Below are 25,092 nucleotides of genomic sequence, written 5' to 3'. Positions count from 1 at the left end.
GCTTAGACGGAAGTCCACGGAGATATCACGAGATCGTATAATTCAAAAGGTATCCACCGTAAGAAGCAGTTATCGTATACAAACGTTTCTGTTGCATTATGCTTGACAACTTTCTATTTTACTCGTCAGGCCTCGAAGATGAGTTGCTCCGCCATTTTGGTCTCTTGTAAATTCGCGAAGAACTCGAAATTTGAAAGTGATGTTACTCACGTTTATTCAGTATTATCGTTGAAGAGTGTGATTAATAATTAATGAATTTCTCATCTATCGATGAATTGATAATGGCAATTTTCAGTAATGATTACATGGAAATTATTTTGATACGTGAATCTCTCAACCATCAAATATCTCAATAAAAATGATATAGAAATCATTTTAATACGTGAATTCCTCTAAAATCGAATATCTCAATAAAAGTTATCGCTTATCCATCAAGTAAATGACAGATTCAATCGCTATATAAATTCATACGTATATTATTATTTCACGGATACAGAAAACATAATGGGTTGCCTAATCCTATACCTGATAAATTTTTATGGATGCTATTCAATTCGAGCGAGCAGTACGACGTTGACGAGAGGGCGGTTTTATGGGGGTTCCGTTTTCCATTAGGGTTCAACGTGCCAACGCATACGGTCCCAATAACCGAACAGCAGGGAGGGACACGTTTGGAAATCGGAGAAACTGGTTATTAAGGATATTGGATCCCTTGACACGAGAAACGTTACGCACCAATTACATTAGCTCGCGATATTCTATCGCAAAAGTGGCCTGAATTGTACCGCTGGAAAATGCAACCGAGTGCGACCATCGCGGTTTTGCTTTTCGCGTTTCGCGATGGGAATGGAGACGGGCTACTTTTTCATTTTTAATCCGGTCAAATCCTCCTGGTTTCGATCTTTCCTTTTGCTTTTCTTTTCGAGACAGTTTCTACAGTTATTTCCTTTTCAATTTTAACGAGTATTTTAACATCTCGCGGTAATCTGAATTTTACTGTTTCTTAATTCCGCTCTTCGTAACCGAAAAATGCACCAATCGACGTTATCAGTGTTTTCAAAAATGTCACAGGAATTAACCCTTTGATAAGCGTTCCGTGATAATCGAACGCTAGATAATATCAGCGCTCTTCATACTCTATATTTTATATTTACATATTATTTATTTTACAAATATAAAATACAAAACATTTGGCTAATGTAACATATAGTATGACTATTAATGCCATAACTCAGCCGTACACAGAAACTGCTTTACTTTCTATTTGTCAGCAGTCAAAGGGTTAAACAAAGAAAGAAACGTGTAAAAACGAAGATCGACATTGGTTTGCAAATTGTGAAAAGTGAAAAATCTTTCTACAACGTTTCCTCTCAAAAAAGAAAAAATTGGAATAAATCTCGAGAAGAGAATCGAATCTGGCCCTACGACGTTCCCTAAACGCGACCTAAAATCCGTGAAAAGAGATTTCGGGGGGAAGCCCCGCCGAAACGCTGGCAAGTTAGCCCCAAAGAAAGAAAGATTTTGATCTGAAGTGCTAGGAGGGGAGAGACACCTGCCCGGTGTATAAAAAGGGTCGGAAGGGTGCGCGATGGTGAATATCGTGCCTGTGAAATTACAGTACGTCTTGAGGGAATTAATGCGACCTGACGTGCAGCACCTGTTGCGAACTTTGAATGAAAGAATCCTTGAATTCGTCCTACGTGAACCATCGTCATCCACCTAACCTCAATATCTCCTCCCCTTTGTGCAAAGACAAACCTTTGCAGAGAAAATAACACATAGGGTGCCTCACAAATGTCCCTTAAAAATTTTGGGATCTTTAAGGTTAGGTTTGATTGCAATAATTCTTTTGAAATGCAACTTAGAAAATAACGTTCGTGTCTCTGAAAATAATTTAGATAATGAAACTCTTCTCTACATTTAAATACAGTTCATCCTTTTTGCAAAATTCAAAGAATTTGGTAGGGACGCTCGTTTGAGCTGCGTATAAAATTAGAATCATGAATGAAAACTTGGAGATAATGCTTCGTTATCCAGCCAAGGTGAACAATGCCGTTTACAGGCTAGCCATAGTCGAAGCGTTTAAACAGCGATCGCGTTATGGCGTTACAATCGACTCCCAGGTATCCCTAACATAACCTGTAATAACAGCGATCCACTCGAACCGTTACGCTCTCCCCCCCGCAGATTCTATTGTCCTCGACACGATAATTTGGTCGAGTTAGGGGTTGCAGCGGAGAGAAACGTGGAATATTCACTGGAACATATGTCGAGCCAATTAACGTTCACTGGTAGCGATTCAGGGGAACGTGTGTCCAATTCAAAGTGAAACCGCCCCCTTTCCAGTGAAATTTAGAACAAGAACAAGTTACAGTAGGATCGATGGTTTATCTGATGGTAGACAGGAATTTCCAGGAAAAACGGTAACAGATGGTGTGAACCGAGAACCATGCGAGTTTTGTGAATTAACAATTCAAATGGTCGTCGGTAGAAAGGTCCGAAGCTTTCCTGAAGGCTTCTTAATACCTGTACCAGGTACGAACTGAAAGGGTGAAGTGACTGGACGAAATTGTGTCGCCTAGACTTAGCACGCTAACGAATGTGAAGAGTGAGTAACGCGTGAAGAATTTGGAAACGAATCGATCGTATCGATGATACAGAAGGAAAGATCCTTATAGAGAAAAGGAATTTTTCAAAGGAATTTAATCTTTTCTATTTTTAGTATTAATTATACAGGCAAAATTTGGTGAAATGAACACCTCTCCAATAAAAATCTGCTTAAAATAAATTGTCTTAATTTATTCTAAATAAATTCTCTTTAATTTCCTAATCATTTCAATAATACAATCTTCTTTACCGACGGTCGTACGTTTGAATGTCGAATGTAGGTCACTGGGAAAAACAAAAATCGAGCGTCACGTTCAAGGTGACTCGAGAATTCTAGAGGAAACCGTATAGTGTTGTCACCTGATAGTGTGAGGTTGAATTGTGTATTCATACAGCTCTTAAGAAAGTTATTACAAAGGGCATGAAAATACGCGTTAGCGTATTAACACGTTGCATCCGCATCTTTACATCGAGAGTATTTGAAGTCTTCTACCGCTGTCGTCATTATTCCATCGTAAATATGAGAGGACAGAGACCTTTTTCGGTTGCTTGGTGGAGATAACGTCTCACGAAGATCGAAGGTGGAGTGTTTCGCGGACGTTCCTTGTTAGAACGCTGGGTTACCGGTTCGTGTATAGCTGGCCAGAAGGCTCGATTCCGGTGTGGTGGGGGGAAGGTCGAAGAAGGCCGCAGCTGGCTAGATCCTGTCCGCGTACATACAGTTGAACGCGGCTGAATGTATGGAGCATGTTGGTCGGGCCTTACAATGTCGTTTTCCTCCCCACCACGTTTGCGGACCTGCAGTTGGCAACACGTATGTCTTTACCCGATCACGCGTCGCCTATCGCGCGGACAAATTCTTTGTCTTGGAAAGGGTGCCAGTAAAAGTATCACTTTGATAGCTACCGCCTCGGCTACCTGCCTCCGATCGTTGGTAGAGTCAATGGTTTCAGTCGTTCGAATCGCGAACGTGAAGGGAACACAGGTTAATTTTCGAGAAAGGGAATACTATTTTGAAAGGTTTGTACGGATTTTCGAAATATTTCGGTCGACAGAGTTTTGGAAATTGGACGGACGGTGGTTTGGATTTGTGAGATATTAACGTACAGATCGATTTTCATGAAACTTTTTATTCAGTCTGTTAGTTAGATTGTTTACAAGAAATGTGCGTAGTACAGGTTTTTTTTTCTAGACAAGTTTCTTCTTTTAATTACATCGATATTCTGATGTAAGATTCATCTTATCGAACGTAGCAGGTAACCTTAAACGATTTCTAAACCGCGACCCGTGAAGTTAGCGGCGACCGTACTTGTGCTACATATCCGATAATCTCTTTCACACGTTCCTTCATTCACCGTCTCTCCCTGGTCGCTGTCTTCGTTCCTCGTGTATAAACAGGCTTCTGGCTCTCTTTCTTCCCTTCGTTCACTGGAACGAAGAGAGAGAGAAAGAGAGGAGAAGTCCAACAAGCTCCCTCATCGGAGGATATGTACATCTCCTGAAAACTATCCATTCTGGACTCAGTTCATCGCATGTGGTTTACAATCGGTCCCTCTTTCTCCCACCAGACGCACGACCACCCCATTGGCCATTTTCCGTGCGTCGGTCCTCGTCTGGCGCACGTCGCCCGTCGCTTTCCATCGAATCTACCAATCAGCGCGCTTGGTCCAGCGGGCATGACGCGACCGTTCCACCGAGAGGACCGACCGACCGGACTCTGCGGAACAGTCTGTCAGTAAACTCGGTGGCGTGCGTTTGGCTGGCGCGCGTGCTAGCAAACCGTTTCCATGCGTGTCACGACACGGATACATGACAGCCGATCTCTTGAAACGGTTATTAATATTTATAAGCAGTCTGTTAACACTACGAAGTGAATTCGGCGTGTATTTGAGATAATCGTGAGATTCCCGCGAAATAAATGCCAATGAAATCGGGCAGTCGTGTTTGAATTTATCCGCGAGTGAAGAATTGCGCGTTGAAACAGATATATACGTATATATAAACGCGTACCAGTAGTATTATTGCTATACATATTATTGTATCGGTGAAATTTTGGAGAAAAGAAGAAAAGATGGTGCGTGGTTTGTCGCAGTGGACGAAAACTTTGAGCTTCCCCGCGAGGGTGTCCCCCCAGAGGCCTGCCAAGGAGTCAAAGGGGTTTCATATGAGCCCCAGTGCTAGCCCTACGTCGCCACCCAGCCCAATCAACGACAACATGGACAAGGCGCCGATTATTACCGATGAGGTTAGATAACACCACTTTTTTCTTTTTTTTTTTTATTTTTCTTTTTTATTTCTAACACATTCATCGTTGTTAGTGTAGTAGTGCTTTTGGGAATTTAACATTTGCAAGACTGGTGGCTGTATCGTGTGGTGTTTTTCGGTTTGAATTTTCGATTTTAAAAGGTGAATTGTAGACTTTAGGAAACACCAAGTAGCTGTTTCGATGTATCGTTCGATTTGCAAACGATCTCAGCTGGCGTGCCAAATTCCACGTAGGTCGTTTCCTCGAATATACTGGAGCAGAGTTTCAAGTTTATCGTCATACGTGTTTCAGATAACGGTCTGTTGCTATACGCTTCGAGCAGCCATGGTTAATCGCTGGTTATGCGTTTCAGTTCTCCCGTACGTTTTATGCTTGCACGAATGGCCCGCGCGATTGTTTACTTTCACATTGTCGATTGTTGTAGCTTGTTAGGAACAAATATAATTAACTACAACGTCATGCATAATTGAAATTTTCCGATCCAGAATAGTCGTTTAAAATTGACTTTCAAATATATTTTTCGTATTTTAAAAGAATACAGATTTTTACTATTATTCGTTTTAATCCTTCCTCGTTCGTTGCATTAAACTTCACAACTGTACGGAACAAGCGTGTAACGTAATCTTCATGCGAATAAAGGGAAACCGCAGCACGGGGGAAATCTATTATTGGATAAAACGGAAACGGAGGGTTGCATTTCGATATCGTTTACAACAGTGCCATTCATGATTCTCTATCGTCAACAGCGTTGTTGGCACGCGGACTCGATTTCCTCTGAGTGCGCGCGCCCCTTTTGAATACGTTGCATATTAACTCTCTTATCGAAGTAAATACATGCGTGCGTGGCCATCGAACCGTGAGCACTCTTGCCAATGTCAGAACAAAACACTGTATAAATCTCGAGCACTGAAAGGGAGTCTCCATGTTCTCTGTTCGAATATATTCGTAGGTTATTCTAAAGCTAAACGATGTCTTTGTTACGACTGTACAGTATTGTGTTACATTTTCTAAAAGCATATGCTCCTCGACTAACTTTGTTTCTGCTTAGTTACCATATGATCAATGCTGTCAACAAGTTGTAAATATTAGTCTGTATTACGTATGTACTGACATTTGGTACGACCATTTTTGATCACCCTGTATATGCACGTTGCTCGCCGGTTAAAACAGACACATAACAGAAAAGGTCGCGTTACCACGAGACGCGACAGCCAGATGTTCCAAAGAGACCATGAACGAAACACCATACCGTTCCCGTCGTCTGTTCGCCGCGTGTGTTTTCCAAAGAAAGAGTTCCTAATCATGCCGACAGCGCGGCTGATTTATGCCACGGCGACCAGGCAGCACACTTTCAAATTGTTCATCGTGCAGGCCTTTTCGAACTCGGCTTTGCTCGCAGGATCGCTCGTCCCTTTATTATCGATTGCATATCGCGACGATTACCAACCGCGCAGTAAAATTATCGACCTCGTGTTAGGTTAGATTATAATCGTTCACAGACAAGCCCACTCTCGGATCGTTCTGTAAATTGCTCGATAAATTGTTTTAAAATTATCAGAAATTGCTACGTGCTCTTATCTAGGATCTACTTCTGTTCAAATATTTGATCTATCGCCCTCCTGCTTTTTGACCCCTTGCTCTTATGTTTTTATGCGACGAGGTAAATGGAGTTTATTCATGGGGCAAACAAGGGGCCGCTGGGAGTCACTTAACATTGGCATCGTACCGTTCCCCCTACAATATCGACCGTGTATTTAGGAAATCGAGTTCGTCTCTTTTTGCGGTTGGTTTAATCGTTCCTCAGCCCCCTTGGCGTCGCGTTTCCAACACACGTGCGCCGCGTTTACGATTCCCTTTGTACGAGCACATTTAGAAACAGCCCGTACACGGAGGCTGGTGGTCGGGAATGCCAACTTTCTGCAGGGGGGGATTCGTTTGTGTAAACACAACCTCTGGGAAGATGACAATGGCGCGACTGCAGTCGCTCGACGGCACGTGCCCCACGTTGAAAGCAACTTCTTTTTTTCTCCGCCAGCCAATTCGTGCTACCAGCGTGTCCTATATACCATATCGGTCTGCCTTAATGGTGTTTTCAAAACAATAATCGAAACCAACATTAAAGATTCGCATTGCCGTATTCATCGTGGGAAGTCCATCGAATTGTCATGGTGTCGCGAAATTGGAAAGGAAGATCGTATCTGCGATCGGTTTTCTTCTGTTAGAAAAACGACCCCTTTCTGGGTTTTACCAGGAAGGCATATGGACCAGTTTCAAGTATCGCGGACGACTTGACGAACGAACCGGAGAAAGCGAAGCCGCCCGATTGAATTTATCTAACTGCTCCCACGGAAACGTGTGCATTTAGAGAAATCTAAGGTACATAACAAGTTTAATCTTTTGCCGTAAAACTTTTAATTTATTCGACGCGAATGTGGAAAGAAACGGTGTAACAAGAAGAACATCTCGAGACGTCTGTTCTCGTTATCGCGTGAACAAAGCGGGACCGAAAGATATAAAGACTTTGCTCGGTCCGATTTTCGCTTGTATAAGCGGTATAACTTTTGCTTAACGCGTTGTAGCAGAAATCGGCCGCGAATTTAACTGAAAACGTGAAGTCGCGGTTAAAGACGTCCAGGCGTTCTCCGGGTATATAAAATAAAGCGACGGCGAGAACCGCCAGTGTCGTGCGGAAGGTGGGGGCAAGAAAAGGACCGATGAGGACTGGTCCAAAGGCGGGGAAAGGCGACGGCGGAAGCGTGGGAACCGAGCGTAACAGATGGCCTCGGCTGCTTCCGAACCCGCTCGGCCTCCTTCGTGCACCTCCGTCGCGTCGACTCCGCTTTCCGTTCTCGCGCGTTTCGACCGCTCTATGTCTCGATGCAGCTCTCGATCCTCGCGAAAAATAGATTCGTCGATCCTTCGTGTGTCTGCCATCGCTAATCGACCCCCATAATTTCTCCATTTGTAGATAAAAGTAACCGACAAAATCTTTTCTTCTCAATTAATTTCGATCTTTTATAGTTTTTGCGAACTCTGCAACCCTTTAGGATATAAATAAGTATTCTACGTTTTATTAAAAATAAAATATCAATTTCTTACCGCTTCTAAAATTGGCGTGAAAATGAAACTAGCTATAGAAAGAACGGTCACGTAGTGAATTCGATTCCATTTCAGATTGCAAAATTGTAAAAGTCGATGAAATGAATAATACGGTCTAGATTCGAACAAGTGACTTTAAGGTTACGAAACTTTTACTGTCACACGATAGATCGAGGTTCAAATGACACCGGTAGAAATAGGTTATATAATTGACTTACGTCGTGTATACCGTACGATTGAGAACGGAGAATAGGTTAAGAGGGTAATGATGCGAAACAAAAAGTGCAATACGAGATACATGCGCGGCGATGCGCGTGCACTAAGCACCTAACCTAACCTAACCTAAGTATTTAACCCGATGCTGAGCATCGGTAAGGTCTCAGAAAATATGCAGACACGTTTTAACACGTTTTAAATGCACTTGTCGCATAGCGTGTTGATTAAATCGAATGTATGTTCCAGATATGAAAAAGTTAGTAAGAAAAATCTGTTCATCTAAAGAAATACGTTAGAAAGTTTCCATAACACGAATACCAGATATTAAATTTCTTCATATTAAGCGAAATTGAAATAACATTAGAGGTTACAGACGTCACTAATGGAATAAACTTTCAGACTACATCAGCGTTCCAAGAAGTTTATTCAAACAGAGTCGGGATGTTTTGCGAATTGGAAAATAATGACGATAAGGGATATTGTCGCAGGAAGTGTTGCGGTCTCTCACTAGTGCATAATCATCAGGAAATGGCACGCATACTTAGAGACCGTTGTGTCACATTGGTTCACTTATCTCTCTCTCTCTCTCTCTCCGTGCAGTGGTTCCCTGTCCCATGGATCGTTGAGACAGATTAATGAAGATCAACATTACCCTACTACTACACACGATTACATTACAAGAATCTCTCTGTTGCCTCTACGTTGGCGTTCCAACTAACTGTCAGGAATAATTATGAGCTCGTGCGTTTTAGATGGTGTAAAGGGATCTCCAAGGGGGCGTATCTGAAATGAAAGGAGAGTTATGATGCGAACCGTCGTTGCTCTGGTATTTACACCACTACCCAATTGCATGGAGACGAAATATTAACCTAACCTTTGTTCTACGATGGCTCTAAATTGCGGATAATTAAAGGTTCCTTTACAACACTTCCAATTTAACAATCTCATATATATTTTACTGTACAGTAGTGTATAGATCACTGTACACAGTACAATATATTTCTCTCTTATATCAGACCTCTTTGAATCATTCATCTTTTCCCACTAATACTTTTTTCTAATTGCAATCAGAAAAGAGATACGACTTGTTCCACTTGCGTGAATCAGCCCGTATAATTACTACCTAAATATTCATAAACACCGTCATTTTCAGGAATTCAAGAATTTTTCACTTCTCTCCCCTCCTATTTCGTTCAGACCGAAGGAGCAGCTTTTTCCCAGCGACTAATTGACCGGGTGTTCCTTAAAATATCACCAAATTAGCCGTCGGTGAGTTAAGAGCGGTCTCCGGAGAGTCAGCTTTTATTAAGCTACGCGTGTGGAGTGACTCGTGACCCCTGTTCAGGAATGCGAGATAACGCGATTGCTTACGAGCCCGCGATAATTACCGCGTGTTAATTTAACAACAGACTCTCTTCCCCCTTTTCTATAGAGAGATCGCCATCGTCACGGCCGGAAGTCGCCGCGTTACTCGTTGTTCCTTCGCTTATTGTTCCCTCTCTGTGCATTCCATCGTAATGAACGTCTCTCCCTTGTCTTCTCTCGTTCTCCTTGCCTTTGGAAACGAGACAGTTGCATAGATCGCGATAGAAATTACCTTTAACAGGTCCCTGTTAAAACTTCTCGAGCGCGGCCGCGCGTTCGTTTCCGGGTAAGGCACTTTTGGAGAGCTTCTCCGGTATTGTTGCCAGAGTTCCGTAATATTCTTATCTCTCTAATTGGCAAACACGAGCGCATCATTTTTAAACGAACATAATGACACACCGTTAGAGTGATACCACTTCGTCGAGCATTTGTTGAAGATCTATTAATGTTTACTGTTACTTAATAATCTGTGAAACTCATTGTACGGTACAATTTAATTGTATCATAGAAATTGACAAAAATTTCTTGTGAAATTTATCATGTATCTCTTAATTATATACGTCAGTGTGATACTTTTTGTCGCAACAGAAATTCTTAAGTATCTCGAAGCAGTGTATCTAATAGGAAATTCAAATTAGTAGAACAATTCACGTGTTCGATGTTTATTTTTCCTCAAGGATCCGTAATTACCGTGAACGTGATAACGAGTAGTCTATTTTAGATGAACTTCGGTAGTCAATATTAGTAGCTGGCGTTATCTTGTTTGCCTATTTACGTAACAATTGGAATCTGTCTTTCATATCTGAAATTCGACTACGTTTACGCGATGAATACACTCGTATATTTGCTTTCGTTGCCGAGATTACGCGCAAGAGACAAACGAGAGAGGATGAGTCCTCAGGAGTAAGGTCACAAGGGAGGACGCGTCGCGTAACATTTAGTCGGAATTTAAAAAGTTTGTTGATTTCTGTTGTTCGATAAGATACGACGAAGGCGTGCAAGAGAGATAAAAGGCTATCGGTAGCGTTTTTACTCGGAAATCCTATCACACGAAGGTTCTTTGAGGAGTGACACGCGTTGCATCGATATAGCAGATAGAATTCGTAATAACACGATGGGGAACCACTTTGGGAAATTCTTGCTGGAAGTAACCGGGTGAATCACCTTGATAAATTTTTGTTTCAGCTTAAAACCGAGTATTTTATGCAAAAAAAAATTTATTAACATTCGCTCTTATTCACTTTTACTGAATTTGCGCAAATTTTCGAAATAAAAATAGAAGTTTCAATGCTCTGATTATTTTTATTTCATTTTTGGAAGCGTTAAGAACATTGTAAGGTCATTTGTTTTAAATACTTTTTAATTTAGAGGTGAAATTATAAATTTAAAAAAAAATTCATTGATAATCTGTAGTATGGGCGTTGATTTCGAAAGAAATTCCGTGAAACGATCGAAAAGTTGATTCGGTTATTTATTACAGCATTGTGTTCAAATTTTTCGATCGTTTCCTGGAAGATAAAGTTTCGATGTTATCGTGGAATTAATTTTTCTTGGAGAGGCGCAACTGTCGGAACCGCGGTGCTTGAAATTAAAATGGCCTCGTTGAAATTCTAAATTGTTCACGGGTCGTGAACCCTGAGACCCTTAAATCCCACGTTCGTTCTCGAAAGTCGAGGAAACAATGTGATTGAGTAAGAAAGGCTTTCGATAATGGCGAAAGAACCGTACTTTCCTCGCTTCAACGAAGAAGTCAGCGAGTCCGATCTTAATTGTAACATTCCACCGTACGATTGTTTCATGCAAGAAAGGGTTAGAAACCGCAAAAATTCGCTTTTATTCAAGTTCGTCGATTTTACGTACATTTTCATAGAAACAGAAGTTTCATTGTTTTATTCTTGAAGGCGTTAAGGACATTTCAAGGTTACTCGTTTTTAATAATTTTCACCTCGGAAGCAAGGCTGTAAATTCCATTTTATGAAAGAAAAATAAATATATTCAACCTTCATCTCAAGTAACAGGTAAAAAATTCAACGACGATTCTTTATTTTTATCACACAGTGTATTGTGTAACACTATTGTTTAAAAGACATCAGATAAATTACTCGTTAAATTCGTGTTCATTTCGGCAACAATGAGTATTCACTCGATTGACAAATTGCAACGACACACCCGGTACATGGAAAGAAAAAACGAATTGTAAAGCATCGTTGATGCGAAAAAATGTCGTCTGGAACGAGCAGAATCCATGAAAAACGGGGCGCGGCTTCGTGTGAAATCCACGGGTCACGGGGATTACTCGGAAATCGCTGAATGCCGTCCCACGACCGCTAATTTATGGGATTCGAAGTGTTCCCGCTCCGCGAGCGAGAACAACGTCCACGGCACTGTGTTGCACGCCTCTGTTTAACCGACAGGAAGTTTTCCTTTCGCACGCGATCATCCTGTCTTGCCCGAGCGAGTGATCGATCCGCAAATAGCGATGTACCGCGACGGGAAACTCGAAATCAGCCAAACGACCCGTAATTGTTGAGTCTGCGCGAGTATAAAATCACTAGAGACGAGAAGCATTTCAAATTGGTTCGTTGTAGGCCGCTGAAATATCGATATTTTGTGATTCGTTCGTGTTCAACATCGCGTAGATTCCAGTTATTGAAATTTAGATTAAAAAGTTGCTATTAAACCTTCAATCAAGTACACGGTGTATACATACTCTTTATTTTGTTACGTTGCTTAGCGACGCTCCTTTTCAGAAAACGTGTAATCTTTGTTATTCGAGGCAACTCGATATGTATAGGTTAACTGTTCTCCACTAGTTGTTTTTAACGGTCCGAACGTTAATTCTGCGAACGGTTTGAGGAATTTGGCGCACGTTCGAAACGGATCAACGAGCGCACCGCTTCGAGATACGATATGGTAATCCTTGGTCATCGGGTTGTCAAGGTCACGCTGTTTCGAACGGTCGAAAAAAAATGTGATTCGCCCGTTGGATTTGAATGTGTAACCGTCACGTTCGTGCATCGCTAATATTGCCGGAGGATTTTTCGAATACCGGACACTCTCGTCAAACTGCTTTCCGTTTCATTAAAATACACTCGATTCCAGTCCTTCGATATTTTTTTTGGAGGTACAAAACGTTTTCTTAACAATCCTCGAACTTTTTACGTTATAACAAAACAGCAGTAACTAATGATTATTGTTAAAAATATTTCCTAAGGATTTCCGTACTCATTTACCCAACATAACCTAAAAATTATTTCGAAGCAAAGATGGTATAAGATACGTTTAATCTTTCGAACAAATCCAGTTCAATTTCCTCGTTTCATCGTATTACACCAGCAGTAGTATTGTTTTTGCAAGTTTCTGTGGGATTTTCACGCGGTAGTTTAAGTTAGAAAATTCCTACGGGGCCACATAATGCGGAGATGATGGTCGTCCTCGAGAATAAGTGGAACGTACGCGAAGATCGTGTCCGTTATTTCGCCGTGACGTCACGACGACTTGTAACCGCTGTAACAGCACCACAGAGAAAGAGAGAGAGAGATATTATGCGTGATGTCAGCCTCGCGATGCTCCATGTCGGCATTCTAATTCGTTGTTTCAAGCGTTATGGTGCTTCTTGGAAAAAAGGACACTCGACGAACACTTGACTTTACATGTACTCGCGTATTCAACGCTTGTACGTAGCTTAAGAACATTTCTATTGACAATTCTCGAAGAAAAGTAAAGATTAAATTGTTGCTTGATTTACCACAAAATAGTCGATAAAGTAAAATGCGATTGAGGAGGGTTATCTACTGTCGAGTGAGATAATCGGTATTTTTGGAGACGTTGTTGGTATGCGAATCAGAGATTCTTATGCATGGTGTTTGTTTTATTCTACGCGATTAGCTTGTTCAGAATCGGTTGATTTTTTCTTTTAGAGATGAGTTTGTTCATTATTTTTAGATAAGCAGGAAGGAATGCAAAAACTTGGAATTTAAGAGCTTGAAGATTTAATACGCGATGATATGCGCATACGGTAAAATTCATAAGCCGCTCTAATTATTTTAGACTGCATGGTAACGAGCTAACTATTTGAACACGAATTTTTTCATTTGATGATTGAAATTTAAATATTTAAATTTGATTTGGATTTGAATACGGTAGATTTCTAATTTTTACATTTGGACATTGGAATTTTTCTATACGACGAAAGCTGACTGAAGCAATTTCCTTAAATCGTAAAGTGCCCTCGCGTGATTCCATGGATCTTTGATCTTTGAAGGCGCATCGTTGTTTTGTCGAACTTTCGAACTTACATAACCGACGCTTTCAGTAATACGATTTTCTGTTTGGCGTGTTTCAGCGCTTAGTTTCCCGGGAGAAAGCACGATCTTGTTTTGACGGTATTACGGAACTTGCGCAACGTAAGATCGTTGCCCGTTATAGCTTAATTGGCCGCTCATTGTTTTAATTAATTCATCGCCCGTCTACTCCTTTCGATTGTTCCGAATTCTCCCTAATGGTACACGTTACACTAATCCACGGAGCTACGTTGCGGTATTATTATCACGCTAATTAAGCGTAATTCACGAAGTTCACTGCCAGAGGAAATAATTTATCAGCCTCCGTTTATCCTTGCATAAAGGAGGATTATTTTAAAGAATAGAAAACGAGGGACTGTTTTCCTGATTTAATCTCAGAGTGAAGAATATAAGGAAAAAAAAATATCAGAGCCTAATCAGACTCTAGTTTCCAGACACCCTGTATAAAGGAAGATTTCCCATTTTCGTACAAAAACTGATCGAGAAATAAAAGAAATGCATAGCTGACAAGAGAGCGGAGCGTAATCACGACCAATGCAAGTGTATTTTTATTCCCGGTATCGCGACACGACCGGTGTTCTTATTTCTTCGTTGTCGTCGTCTTTTTTTCGCAATCTGAAGAGGTAGGTCTGTCTCTTCCATTCCCGGCGGTGTTTATATCTCGCCGGCTGTGGCTGGTTGCGTTAGGTTCCTCGACCTTGCCGGTCGTGCAGGTTTCAACTCGCAGGCACGTCCAGACGTCCCCGTGTATACCGGGTGTTCCTCCACGATTGCGCCCAGATTCGATGTTCAATGGAAGAATTTACGGGGAGGATGTTTACTTGTTCTACGGTAGTCTTGGAACTATGTTTTTGACGAGTTACTCTTTAAGGATTAGTTCTTGGAATTGAAGGGAATGGTCTTCTACAGAGTGGCCTATAAATCGCTTCATCGTTTAACAATTTAACAACATATTTTTCTATCATTTTAAAATGTTTGTTTCTGATTTTGAAAACAGTTTATTCTACGACTTACGAGCCACCGTGTATAAAAGAATTTTAGTTCTTTTCTTTCTGTAGATATAGTAGAGATTTTGAAATATGGTTATCGATTGTATTTGCATCGAATTGATTTGAATTGCATATTGAAGTAGTTTAATTTATTAGTCATTTCTGACATATGGTCTCAGCTATTCAAACGTGTTTCTTTTCTTTGTATTATTGATCATTTCTTTTATTGCAGTAGTGTGTTTGGAGATAGAGAATGAGAGAAGAGTTGTAAAGGAAGTATGAATGAGGTAGAATGTAAGTAGCTTCGGCCACGCCCTAACGTTTGAGGGTTAATAGAAGTGTTTCAACTGAGTGTTTGGCTTGTACACATCGGTCGAAATAATTAGAGGGCCGTTCGACCAAACGACTATGTTTCTCAGCACTATCAGATGTTCAGTATATGTATTAAACATACAAACTTGTGAATTCATTTGAATAAATAACCTTTGCAATACTTCTGTCAGCATATATTTCAAGATATAACAAACATTTAATCTATTTAATCCCGAATTTTTTGAATTTTCTCACACTAGTTATCTTAGCCAATATTTCCCAAAAAATCCAATCGATGGCGCCATCGATGCACCATGTGCAGCAGCGCCATACTGGAACGCAAGACGCGTATTAATAGAGGCAATAATTATTTCCATGCAGCGACGCAACTCACGTTAAATTTATTCCGGTTTTCGCGCCTCCCACGTGGTTTCTCAGTACGGGTTCACCTCCTGCATCAGGCGGTTATTATTGAACCTTGCTATTTCCGAAAATCGTCACTACTCCACGGTTTCTCGACGATTCTTCCTGGAAGTTGACAGTAACGCAGCATGAAAATTCTAAAAGGATCGGAATGCCGTCCCATGTGCTTCACCTCCTTCATTCCACGGGGAAAGTCTTCGACCAAGACGGATTTAGATTTATTGGAAGTTCTGTTGCTCGCCTCCCGCCGTTTGTTTTCTTGCTTATGTATATTTCTCTGGCGCTTTATCGATTGTCCACTTTGAACGTGTTTCGCATAGGGGGCCAATCGTCGTTTATATTGAATTGATATCCTAACCTAGTTTTAACTGCACTTTTATTTAGGTTAGGTTAGATACGAGTAATTACAGGTTTTAAATTAGGTTAGTAAGAGTGTAAATTTCCGAATTTAAATTTAGCAATAGCCGTTTTCATTAATATAATCGTTTAGGTGGTAACGAGGACCTCATTGTCCATACGAACAATAGAAACGTGTATTTATCGACAGTGTCTATCATTTATACAGCATGGTAAGGAATTACAACGAGAAATTACCAACAGTCGTACGATAATAAAGGATTAGGTAACCTATTACATTGTTTCGAAGCCATTCTGAATTCCCATTGCGTTTCCTGAGAAAGTTTCGTCCACGTGAACTAGACCCAGTGAACTTTATCAATCGGCAAATGAATTATCTGCTTCTTATTGCTTCGAAACAAAACAATTGATATTTTTTCTTGTAATTTTATCTATGGTCACGTTGTTCGAGGTAAAGATTCACGATTCCTCGGGACTTTGTAACACTAACCAGCGTTATCGAGAGCAAACAGCTCATAGTTCTACACGCGGAGTTTATAGTGCTAATGCTTTGTTTGAAATGTGTTACGTATTTCGCGGCCTTCGAGTTGCGGTGGGATGTGTCTCGAGTCCTATGGTTAAAGAAGCCACGGTAAAACAGAAATTATTTATTACTATTGTTGTTTCGAGTTTTAAGGATATTAATAGCGCTATTATATATGGAACTTGTCGTTTCATTTCTGAGACGATTTATCAAACGTCTAACTGTGCACAGTGGTACTGCCTACCAAGGTGGCGGGCGAGTGAATATTATTTTACAATTATTAACCATTTTATTCTTCATATTTTAATAAAATTTAAGAATAAAAAAATAACAAATTTTAACTCTTCTACACCATCAAGAAATATACTGTCCATTAAGTATATTCAATATTTTTCAATGAAATTCATAAATTTAGTACCACTCATTTCACTTTCTACATTAAACCTTTGCACTCGAGTCATATTTCAACACTTCCTTTCACCAACCCGATAATTACAAGCGTAAGATTACTTTTTTTTTTACTCAGAAAATGAAATATTAGATTTTATCGTTTATTCGCAAAATTGATCAAATTTCATATTTCGCAGTTTTTAATTTTGAAATTACCGGAATGAATGCTCGTGCTAGCACAACTGACGTTCTAAATAGATAGGGATAACGTGTATATCCAATCTGAAAAAATCCACTATCTCGACCCTTATCTTTGTCGTTCACCGATTGCAAAACGGAGAATCCATACGTGACACAGACCTGTTAGTGTATTCGAATAAAAATTCCCACCCAGGTGAAATGTAGGTCCAGCAGCACACGCCAGGTACACAGTCACGTCGCGGATGAAATTGATTACCATATTTCACGGTGTACATTCGTGTCTCGTGGACAGAGACCGCTGGTAACGACTACCTGTTACCCAATTAATCGCTACCCACGTCCTAAGACGTTCAGTTCCACTCGAGCGTGGCTTGAGCGGAATCTAAACACCCGGAGAACCGATTCGTTTCAGGTTCGAGCAGGTCTCCTAAGACGATCGTTCCGTGACCTCTCTCTCTCTCTTCGTTTCTATCTCTTTCGGTTTCTCTTCATTTCTATCTTTCGGTTTCCCTTCATTTTTATCTCTCTTTGTTTCTCTTCATTTCTATCTCTCTCGGTTTCTTTTCATTTCTATCTTTCGGTTTCTCTTCATTTTTATCTCTCTTTGTTTCTCTTCATTTCTATCTCTCTCGGTTTCTCTTCATTTTTATCCCTCTTTGTTTCTATTCATTTCTATCTCCCTCGGTTTCTTTTTATTTCTATCTTTCGGTTTCTCTTCATTTTTATCCCTCATTGTTTCTCTTCATTTTTCTATCTCTCTGTTTCTCTTCATTTTTCTATCTCTCTGTTTCTCTTCATTTCTATTTCTCTGTTTCTCTTCATTTCTATCTCTCCCTGTTTCTCTTCATTTTTCTATCTCTCGGTTTCTCTTCATTTTTCTATCTCTCGGTTTCTCTTCATTTCTACCTCTCTGTTTCTCTTCATTTTTCTATCTCTCTTTCTCTGTTTCTCTTCATTTCTATCTCTCCCTGTTTCTCTTCATTTTTCTATCTCTCTGTTTCTCTTCATTTCTATTTCTCTGTTTCTCTTCATTTCTATCTCTCCCTGTTTCTCTTCATTTTTCTATCTCTCGGTTTCTCTTCATTTTTCTATCTCTCGGTTTCTCTTCATTTCTACCTCTCGGTTTCTCTTCAGTTCCCCCTCTCTCTTTTCTTCTCTTCATCTCTATTCCCCTCTCTCTTTTCTTCTCTTCATCTCTATTCCCCTCTCTCTTTTCTTCTCTTCATCTCTATTCCCCTCTCTCTTTTCTTCTCTTCATCTCTATTCCCCTCTCTCTTTTCTTCTCTTCATCTCTATTCCCCTCTCTCTTTTCTTCTCTTCATCTCTATTCCCCTCTCTCTTTTCTTCTCTTCATCTCTATTCCCCTCTCTCTTTTCTTCTCTTCATCTCTATTCCCCTCTCTCTTTTCTTCTCTTCATCTCTATTCACCTCTCTCTTTTCTTTTCTTCCTCTCTATCTCTTTTCTTCTCTCCCCTCTCTCTCTCTTCTCTTCATCTCTCTCTCTCTCCTTGTTTGTTTGCTGAATGCGAATTTTCTGCCGTCTTTCAAACCTGGTCTACTTAACTTGCTTTCTCGGGCTTACGGTACAAATAGTAGATAGGTGTGTTTTTCGATGGAGCACACCAGAGATATTTACATTTTCGTGAAGAGAACGAAGAGATAAGATCGTTGGTTTCTTTCTGCGTTACAGAATTTCCAGGATCTGGAGGCAGAAAAGGCAATAATGGGCTCTATTGTGTACTGCATACATCATAAGGACGGGTGCAAGTGGTCCGACGAACTTCGAAAGTTGAAGGTATGTAATTTTGCAATTTCTTCTAATTCAATTTAAAAAAAAAAAAAAAATTCTATTTCCGTTAAGTTAGAAAATAAAGGTTAGAAATATCGTGGAGGTAATTTTTTCCTTTTCAAATACTCGACAAGTCGAGGAGAGGTGTTAAGGATACTTGAAGATTATCTTCGTTAACCTTGATAGAAAAATCACTCCAAGTGTTTGAAGATTGTTTCATTGTGCATTTCTGATCTTGAGCGGCCTTGTGCTGACAGGTCGTTGAACTGGTCCCGGCACGGTTTACTCCCACGCGGCCTACGGATAGCCTGTGTCGGCCTTCCGGTCAATTATAAGAACAATTATCGACTCTTTTTATCGTCATTAACATATCAAGACTGAAATAAGCCCACGATGAATAACGAGCGAAAAATTGTCCCCTCTATAATGACTTTATTTATAATTCTTCGCGCAACTAGTAATTAGATGTTAACCTTGAAGCATCTAAGACGTTTCCAGTATCCAATCTTTCTCTTCTACACCTTCTTCACTGATCTTGATAGATATTTCCTCTTTCAACTATTTTTTTTTTTTATTAATTTCTTCCCTGCTTTTCATTCTAATTTTCTCACCTTTTATTCTTATTTTGCAACTTTGCTTTATTTTCTTCAGTTTTACTTATTTCTCTCTTCTTTACAGAATCGTTTTTCCCTTTTCCTGATTTTCTTTACTTTTTTTTCATTTGGAGCCTATTTTCCTTATTTTTTACTGTTCTTAGATATTTTTCTATTCAATTTAAAATTTATTATAGATATAAGGACGCAAAAATAAATAAATCATCTTGTTCGACTAACAAATTATGGTAAAAATCACTGTTTAGGCGCACCTGAATACCTGCAAGCACGACGCGGTCCTCTGCAGCAATAAGTGTGGCGCGATGATCCCGCGTGTGCTGATGGAGGACCATTTGAAGTACACTTGCGCCCAGCGGCGAGCACGCTGCGACTTCTGTGCCAAAGAATTCACCGGTCACACGCTCGAGGTAACCGCCGCTGCATTAATTAGAAGAATCGCGATCGAGTGCCAGCTTTTAGTTAACTGTACTACAGTGGGAACGGAGGGAAGCGAAAGCCACAGGGTTCAAACGAAATCTTTGGAATTCTTTTGTGTTTTTTTTTCTTTTCCTATATTCATATTATGGAAGAATGTCTGTGAACGTGGAAAATATCTTCCTACACTCCTACTATACACATATTTTTTAATGTAACATTTATGAATTAAATTGGGAATTCAGTGCACATAAATTTTTAATTTTCTAATTTTTTTATTATATTGCTAAACAAATTTTTCATTTTTTTTCTTTTACAAATCTTCCCTTTATTTATTATATTTTAGTCTCTAATTTGTATTTACTCTCTCTTCACAGAAGCACACAGGGACATGTGGCTACGAGCCGCTCTACTGCGAGAACAAGTGCGGCATGAAGGTGCAGCGAAGGCACCTCAGCCAGCATAAGTTAGGAGAGTGCGCGAAAAGGCTGGTGGCATGTCGTTACTGCAACAAAGAGTTCGTTTTTGACACGCTCGGTGCTCATCACGCCAAGTGTGGCCGCTTTCCAGTCGCCTGTCCACACCGTTGTGAAACTGCTGTGTTACCAAGGGAAGATCTGGAAGTTCACTTGAAAGACCACTGCACCACACACCTTTTATCCTGTACGTTCAAGGATGCCGGCTGTCGTTTCAAGGTATATCAATTGTGATTGACCTGGATCCCTCTTGCAGTTTTATGTCTTCATTTCATAAAGTACATTGGTTTTAACATAATCTTGGATTATATTCTTTGCAGGGTAATAGATTTTCATTGGACAAACACTTGGAAGAATCAGCAAAGATGCATTTGAGCCTGATGTGCAGTGTAGTGACAAAACAGCAACATCAGATAACCAGCCTGAAATCCGCCATTAGCAAATTGTCGTTAAATTACACTGGCACGCTAATATGGAAGATCACAGATTACAGTGCTAAAATGTCCGAGGCGAAGGCCAAGGAGGGCATGGAACTCGTTAGTCCTCCTTTCTACACTAGTCAATATGGTTACAAGCTACAGGTAAACGACAATTGCAACTGCTTGCAGATCATTCCTTCTGAAAAGTTAGAAAAGTTACAGATGATGAATTTTTTTGTTAAACGAACAATGAATATATGTTTTAGGCGTCAGTTTTCTTAAACGGAAATGGAACCGGCGAAGGGAGTCACATTTCCATATACATAAAGATACTTCCCGGAGAGTATGATGCTCTGTTGCGATGGCCATTCTCTCACAGCGTGTCCTTCACAATATTCGACCAGACGGTGGTCGCAGAGAAGGCGTGTAACATCGTGGAGAGTTTTATACCAGATCCAACATGGAAGAATTTCCAGAGGCCGAGTCGCGAGCCTGATTCCCTCGGTTTCGGTTTCCCCAGATTCGTGTCCCACGAAATGGTAAAGAAACGACACTTCGTTAAGGACAACACGATGTTCATTCGAGTGAAGGTTGATCCTAGCAAAATCGTGGCCGTGTAAAAAAGGGTCGATAGATTAATGCGTCGAGCCGCATTCCCCTATCACGTTGTATCATACTAACTCAATTTACTATCGTAAACCACGTAACACACTTAATATTGTTACGCCACGTACACACACACACATACGTAAACGGTATTTACCCCGATGTGGTTCATACATGCATTTCTTACTTTCTGCTACGTAACGTCAGTCCAGTAAGGCGATTAACGATTACTTGATATTTATTAACCGCGTATACTTGGTGTGATAGGGCGAAGTACTTTTACATACAGGGCACGTGGTACTTACGTCGTTGCACAGGGAGTATACTGTAGTGAAATTGAGTCAGGATATTCTATGAACCTTCAGGAGGCAATAATGGTTAACAAAAAGATACGTTCGTTGTTCGAAACGGTTAGGAGTATCGAGATACAGAGGATTACTCAAAAGGATTACTATGTCTTTACTACGATATTTGTACCGACTGCTACTATATGTAACGTTAAGGACTTTGAGATACCTGAATGACAAATGAATTTCTTGAATAGCTGATCCTCTAATTATTTGGTACAGCATGTTTCACTACGGGAAACTGGTTGAAAATATTTATGTTGAACCACGAAATTTGTATAATTTTTTTTAACCTTCATTTGTATCATCAGATTCATATTGTTGTTGCAGATCCCTGTTATTATTGTCGTCGTTTATTTTGTAACATATATTTCCATTCTCCATAGCGTACGATGAACGTTTCGGTTTACAGTCTTAACATCATATTGAAATTCCTTCTGAGATTAATCAGATGAATTTTCAGCTGATTGGCTTGACCGAGTAACGTTAAGTTTGCTGCAACGAGATATACCTTTAAGAATTCAAATCAAAGATTATTAAAGGACTGTGTACTATAAGCTTAAGGAATGTAAATATTGTGAAAAAAAAAGAAACATAGCTCCGTACGAGTGAGTTGATTAGTTGGAGCGACAGATCTACCGATGTAAATACGACTTTACTACATGTTAGTGATAATGAGAAATTGTGATTGAGATGCTAGTGACTGTATGTAATGATTTAAGAGTAAGAAATAATAAAACTATTATATCGCATTCGTATATTGTATATGACGAACGAGTTATTTTTATTACTCATTCCCTTCATTTCTATGTCTGAGATCATAATAAAAATACATTATAAATACTTCATTAATATATACATGTATATTTACAGTGTAAAACAGAGTTACAATATTGTGTAAGAGAACAATAATATGTTTATTGTGAATTCTCTGTCTGTTGAGATTGTGCCTGCTTTACCTATAGAAATAAAATTTACTTATTAAATTAAAACACAATTGTATAATTAAATTATCTTCTACCAGATCTGCACATACAGTTTGAATCCTCAGCATTTGATCTAGAGCATGTGGCAGTAATGGACGTACACTGTTGATCTCCATAGCAGTCAGATGGTCTAATTTTGCATGCAATCCTTCACTCTTCAAGAATGCATCTATAGATGTACGAAGTTTAGACATTCTTATGTCCCATATATCCTACAGTTTAATAACCATGTTAATATTAAGAAATGTTAAACATCTACAACTGAAGATACCTTTATTGCTGTCCTTATTGTGTCTGCATCAGAGATATCATCACTTGCAACACTCAGTAAAAGCTGTGCTTCATCAATATAATGATTACTAGGCATTCTTGTAAATAATCTATAATAATAAATGTTTTGTTATGAAAAAAAAAACAGCTTACCAAGAGAAACAAGTAAAAAACGATCACACTAACTTAGATAATTTTTCTTCCTCTTTCGCCTCGTTCAAACTCTCCGCATTCATCCACTCTTTATTAAGAATACGACATTTTTGCTGCTGTTTCAGATTCACTGCCAGCCAAATCGGAACTTTGACAGGTAAACCAGCTCGAAACGGGCCCACTGATCCCGAAATCAAATGAATCATGTCGAAACTGAAATTTGGCACGATAGACACCAATTCTTTTTCAGCGAGAAATTCTACTTCACTGGGATCCATTGTTCGATGAATAATTTTTTATACTGCACAACGTTTAGTGAAATAATTGGAACATCTTTCGGACAATACTTCTGACCGCATCCGAAGCGACAGCGAGACTAGTTTTGGCGGGAAACTTATGCAGGCTGTCATGTTTGAAGCGCTACCTGTTGCACATCGGTCAGACTTCAAATACGTTCATAGCGCATGCGTAATATTAATTTCATAGATCGAAAACAGAGAGGAGGTGCAGAATAGATCTATCATCTTATAGAACTGTATGTTTCGCGTTCTGAAATATCGACCGTGTAAAATATCAGAGGTTTTCTTATGTCCTCTACGATAATAGAACGATGAATTTAAGAATGATATACAATTCAACCATCGAAGATGGTAAAATTGACAAATGTAAAAGAGCCTCTTTCGTTAAAGTTGTATATAAAGATGTCCGGCAAAATAAGCTTGAGGTTTCAGGAAGGCTTTAGGCTATAATAAGACTAGAATAATGCTATGGCACTTAGTTTTACGATACGAGGAAGGATCGATAATTATAAAATTATTTTATAATTAAAGTACTTGAAAAGAAGACAGAAACTGTATTCCCGTAAGGATAGCACTAGAGAAACGAGTTTGACAAGGAAAAAAATATGGGTAAAGAAGGACAGCACTGGAGTAATGAGTTAGACAAGGAAAGGTATAGGGATGGACAAGGATAGAAAAAATGGCGGACAAGAGTAATGCCATCTTGTGTTCGACGACTTGAACTACGACTTTTTAATAGGATAACAGAATATAAACAGAGGTATTAGACAAGGATAGCACTAGTGTGCGACAAGGACAGAGAGAAAACGCTTCCTATTGGCCAGCGGGCCGCCGAACTTCGCCTATCAGGCCCCAGATTAAGCCGATCGATGAAAAATCATTAATAACTCAATAATTAGGACGATTTTGTGAACTTTTAGAATTGAAGAATGAAGCATGGACCTTCAGCAACTTTCACATATAGTTTTTAATGCTCTAAAACCTTTCAATAATTAGTTATTAACAATTATTGTGCGGAGTGTCGGTAGCGGTACTGCACACCGTACTGGTTTTTCATTAATTTTGTAGCTTTATACAAATAATTCATGCACTTTTATACATGCGTTCGAAAGGCTATTCCTTTACCTACTTTCTCGTTATATTTTCATTAACATATCTGTCGTAATGTGCAAGATATTAAACATTATTTGGGTAAGTATTACATTCGTCGCATTCAAACGTAAAACATTTCCGTCATTTTCATTAATAACTTAATAATTACGATAATTTTGTGAACTTTTAGAATGAAAGAATAAAGTATGAACCTTCAGCAACTTTCTCATATAGGTTTGAAGACCCTAGCTTCTTTCAGTAATGAATTATTAACAATTATTGTGCAGAGTGTTGCCAGCGATACCGCACACCATTCAGGGTTTTCATTAATTTCGTAGCTTTATACAAATAATTTATGCACTTTCATAGATGCATTCGAAAGGCTATTCCTTTACCTACTTTCTCGTTACATTTTCATTAATATATCTGTCGTAATGTGCAAGATATTAAACATTATTTGGGTAAGTACTACACTCGTCGTATTCAGGCGTCACACATTATTATTATTTATATGAATAAGCATGATTAATTTTCTACTTTCAAGCATGAAGAATGTAGAATAGACATTTTACTAT

At 39.5% G+C, this 25,092-nt stretch overlaps 2 protein-coding genes across 6 annotated transcripts in view; one reads left to right on the top strand and one right to left on the bottom strand.

Annotated features, from left to right (window-relative positions):
• LOC108571067 (TNF receptor-associated factor 4) overlaps positions 1 to 21,799 on the top strand; it is a 32,781-nt gene extending 10,982 nt beyond the window's left edge. Inside the window, exons 1-7 of one of the 5 annotated variants that reach the window (XM_017933048.1) lie at positions 4,349 to 4,619; positions 4,700 to 4,852; positions 18,743 to 18,847; positions 19,701 to 19,862; positions 20,247 to 20,564; positions 20,666 to 20,926; positions 21,031 to 21,799. In XM_017933048.1, the coding sequence (XP_017788537.1) occupies positions 4,772 to 4,852; positions 18,743 to 18,847; positions 19,701 to 19,862; positions 20,247 to 20,564; positions 20,666 to 20,926; positions 21,031 to 21,384 (1,281 nt within the window). In that variant the 5' untranslated portion in view covers positions 4,349 to 4,619; positions 4,700 to 4,771 and the 3' untranslated portion in view covers positions 21,385 to 21,799. Of the gene's footprint in view, positions 1 to 4,348; positions 4,853 to 16,492; positions 16,570 to 18,742; positions 18,848 to 19,700; positions 19,863 to 20,246; positions 20,565 to 20,665; positions 20,927 to 21,030 lie in introns of those variants that run through there. The other 4 variants (XM_017933056.1, XM_017933040.1, XM_017933064.1 and 1 more) reach the window with 4 other exon arrangements.
• Positions 21,800 to 22,634: 835 nt separating this feature from the next.
• On the bottom strand, positions 22,635 to 23,404 carry LOC108570872 (probable DNA replication complex GINS protein PSF2). Its single transcript, XM_017932805.1, has 4 exons — positions 23,160 to 23,404; positions 22,975 to 23,083; positions 22,739 to 22,915; positions 22,635 to 22,676 (listed from the first exon to the last, which is right to left on the bottom strand). Exons 1-4 carry the CDS (start codon positions 23,402 to 23,404, stop codon positions 22,635 to 22,637), a joined length of 573 nt encoding a protein of 190 aa, XP_017788294.1.
• Between the last annotated feature and the right edge of the window lie 1,688 nt (positions 23,405 to 25,092).

This window comes from Habropoda laboriosa, unplaced genomic scaffold (assembly GCF_001263275.1).
Source record: "Habropoda laboriosa isolate 0110345459 unplaced genomic scaffold, ASM126327v1 scaffold15, whole genome shotgun sequence".
Classification (NCBI taxonomy): domain Eukaryota; kingdom Metazoa; phylum Arthropoda; class Insecta; order Hymenoptera; family Apidae; genus Habropoda; species Habropoda laboriosa.
The sequence above is the reverse complement of the archived record's forward strand: the minus strand, read 5'-3'. Positions and strand labels throughout refer to the sequence as shown.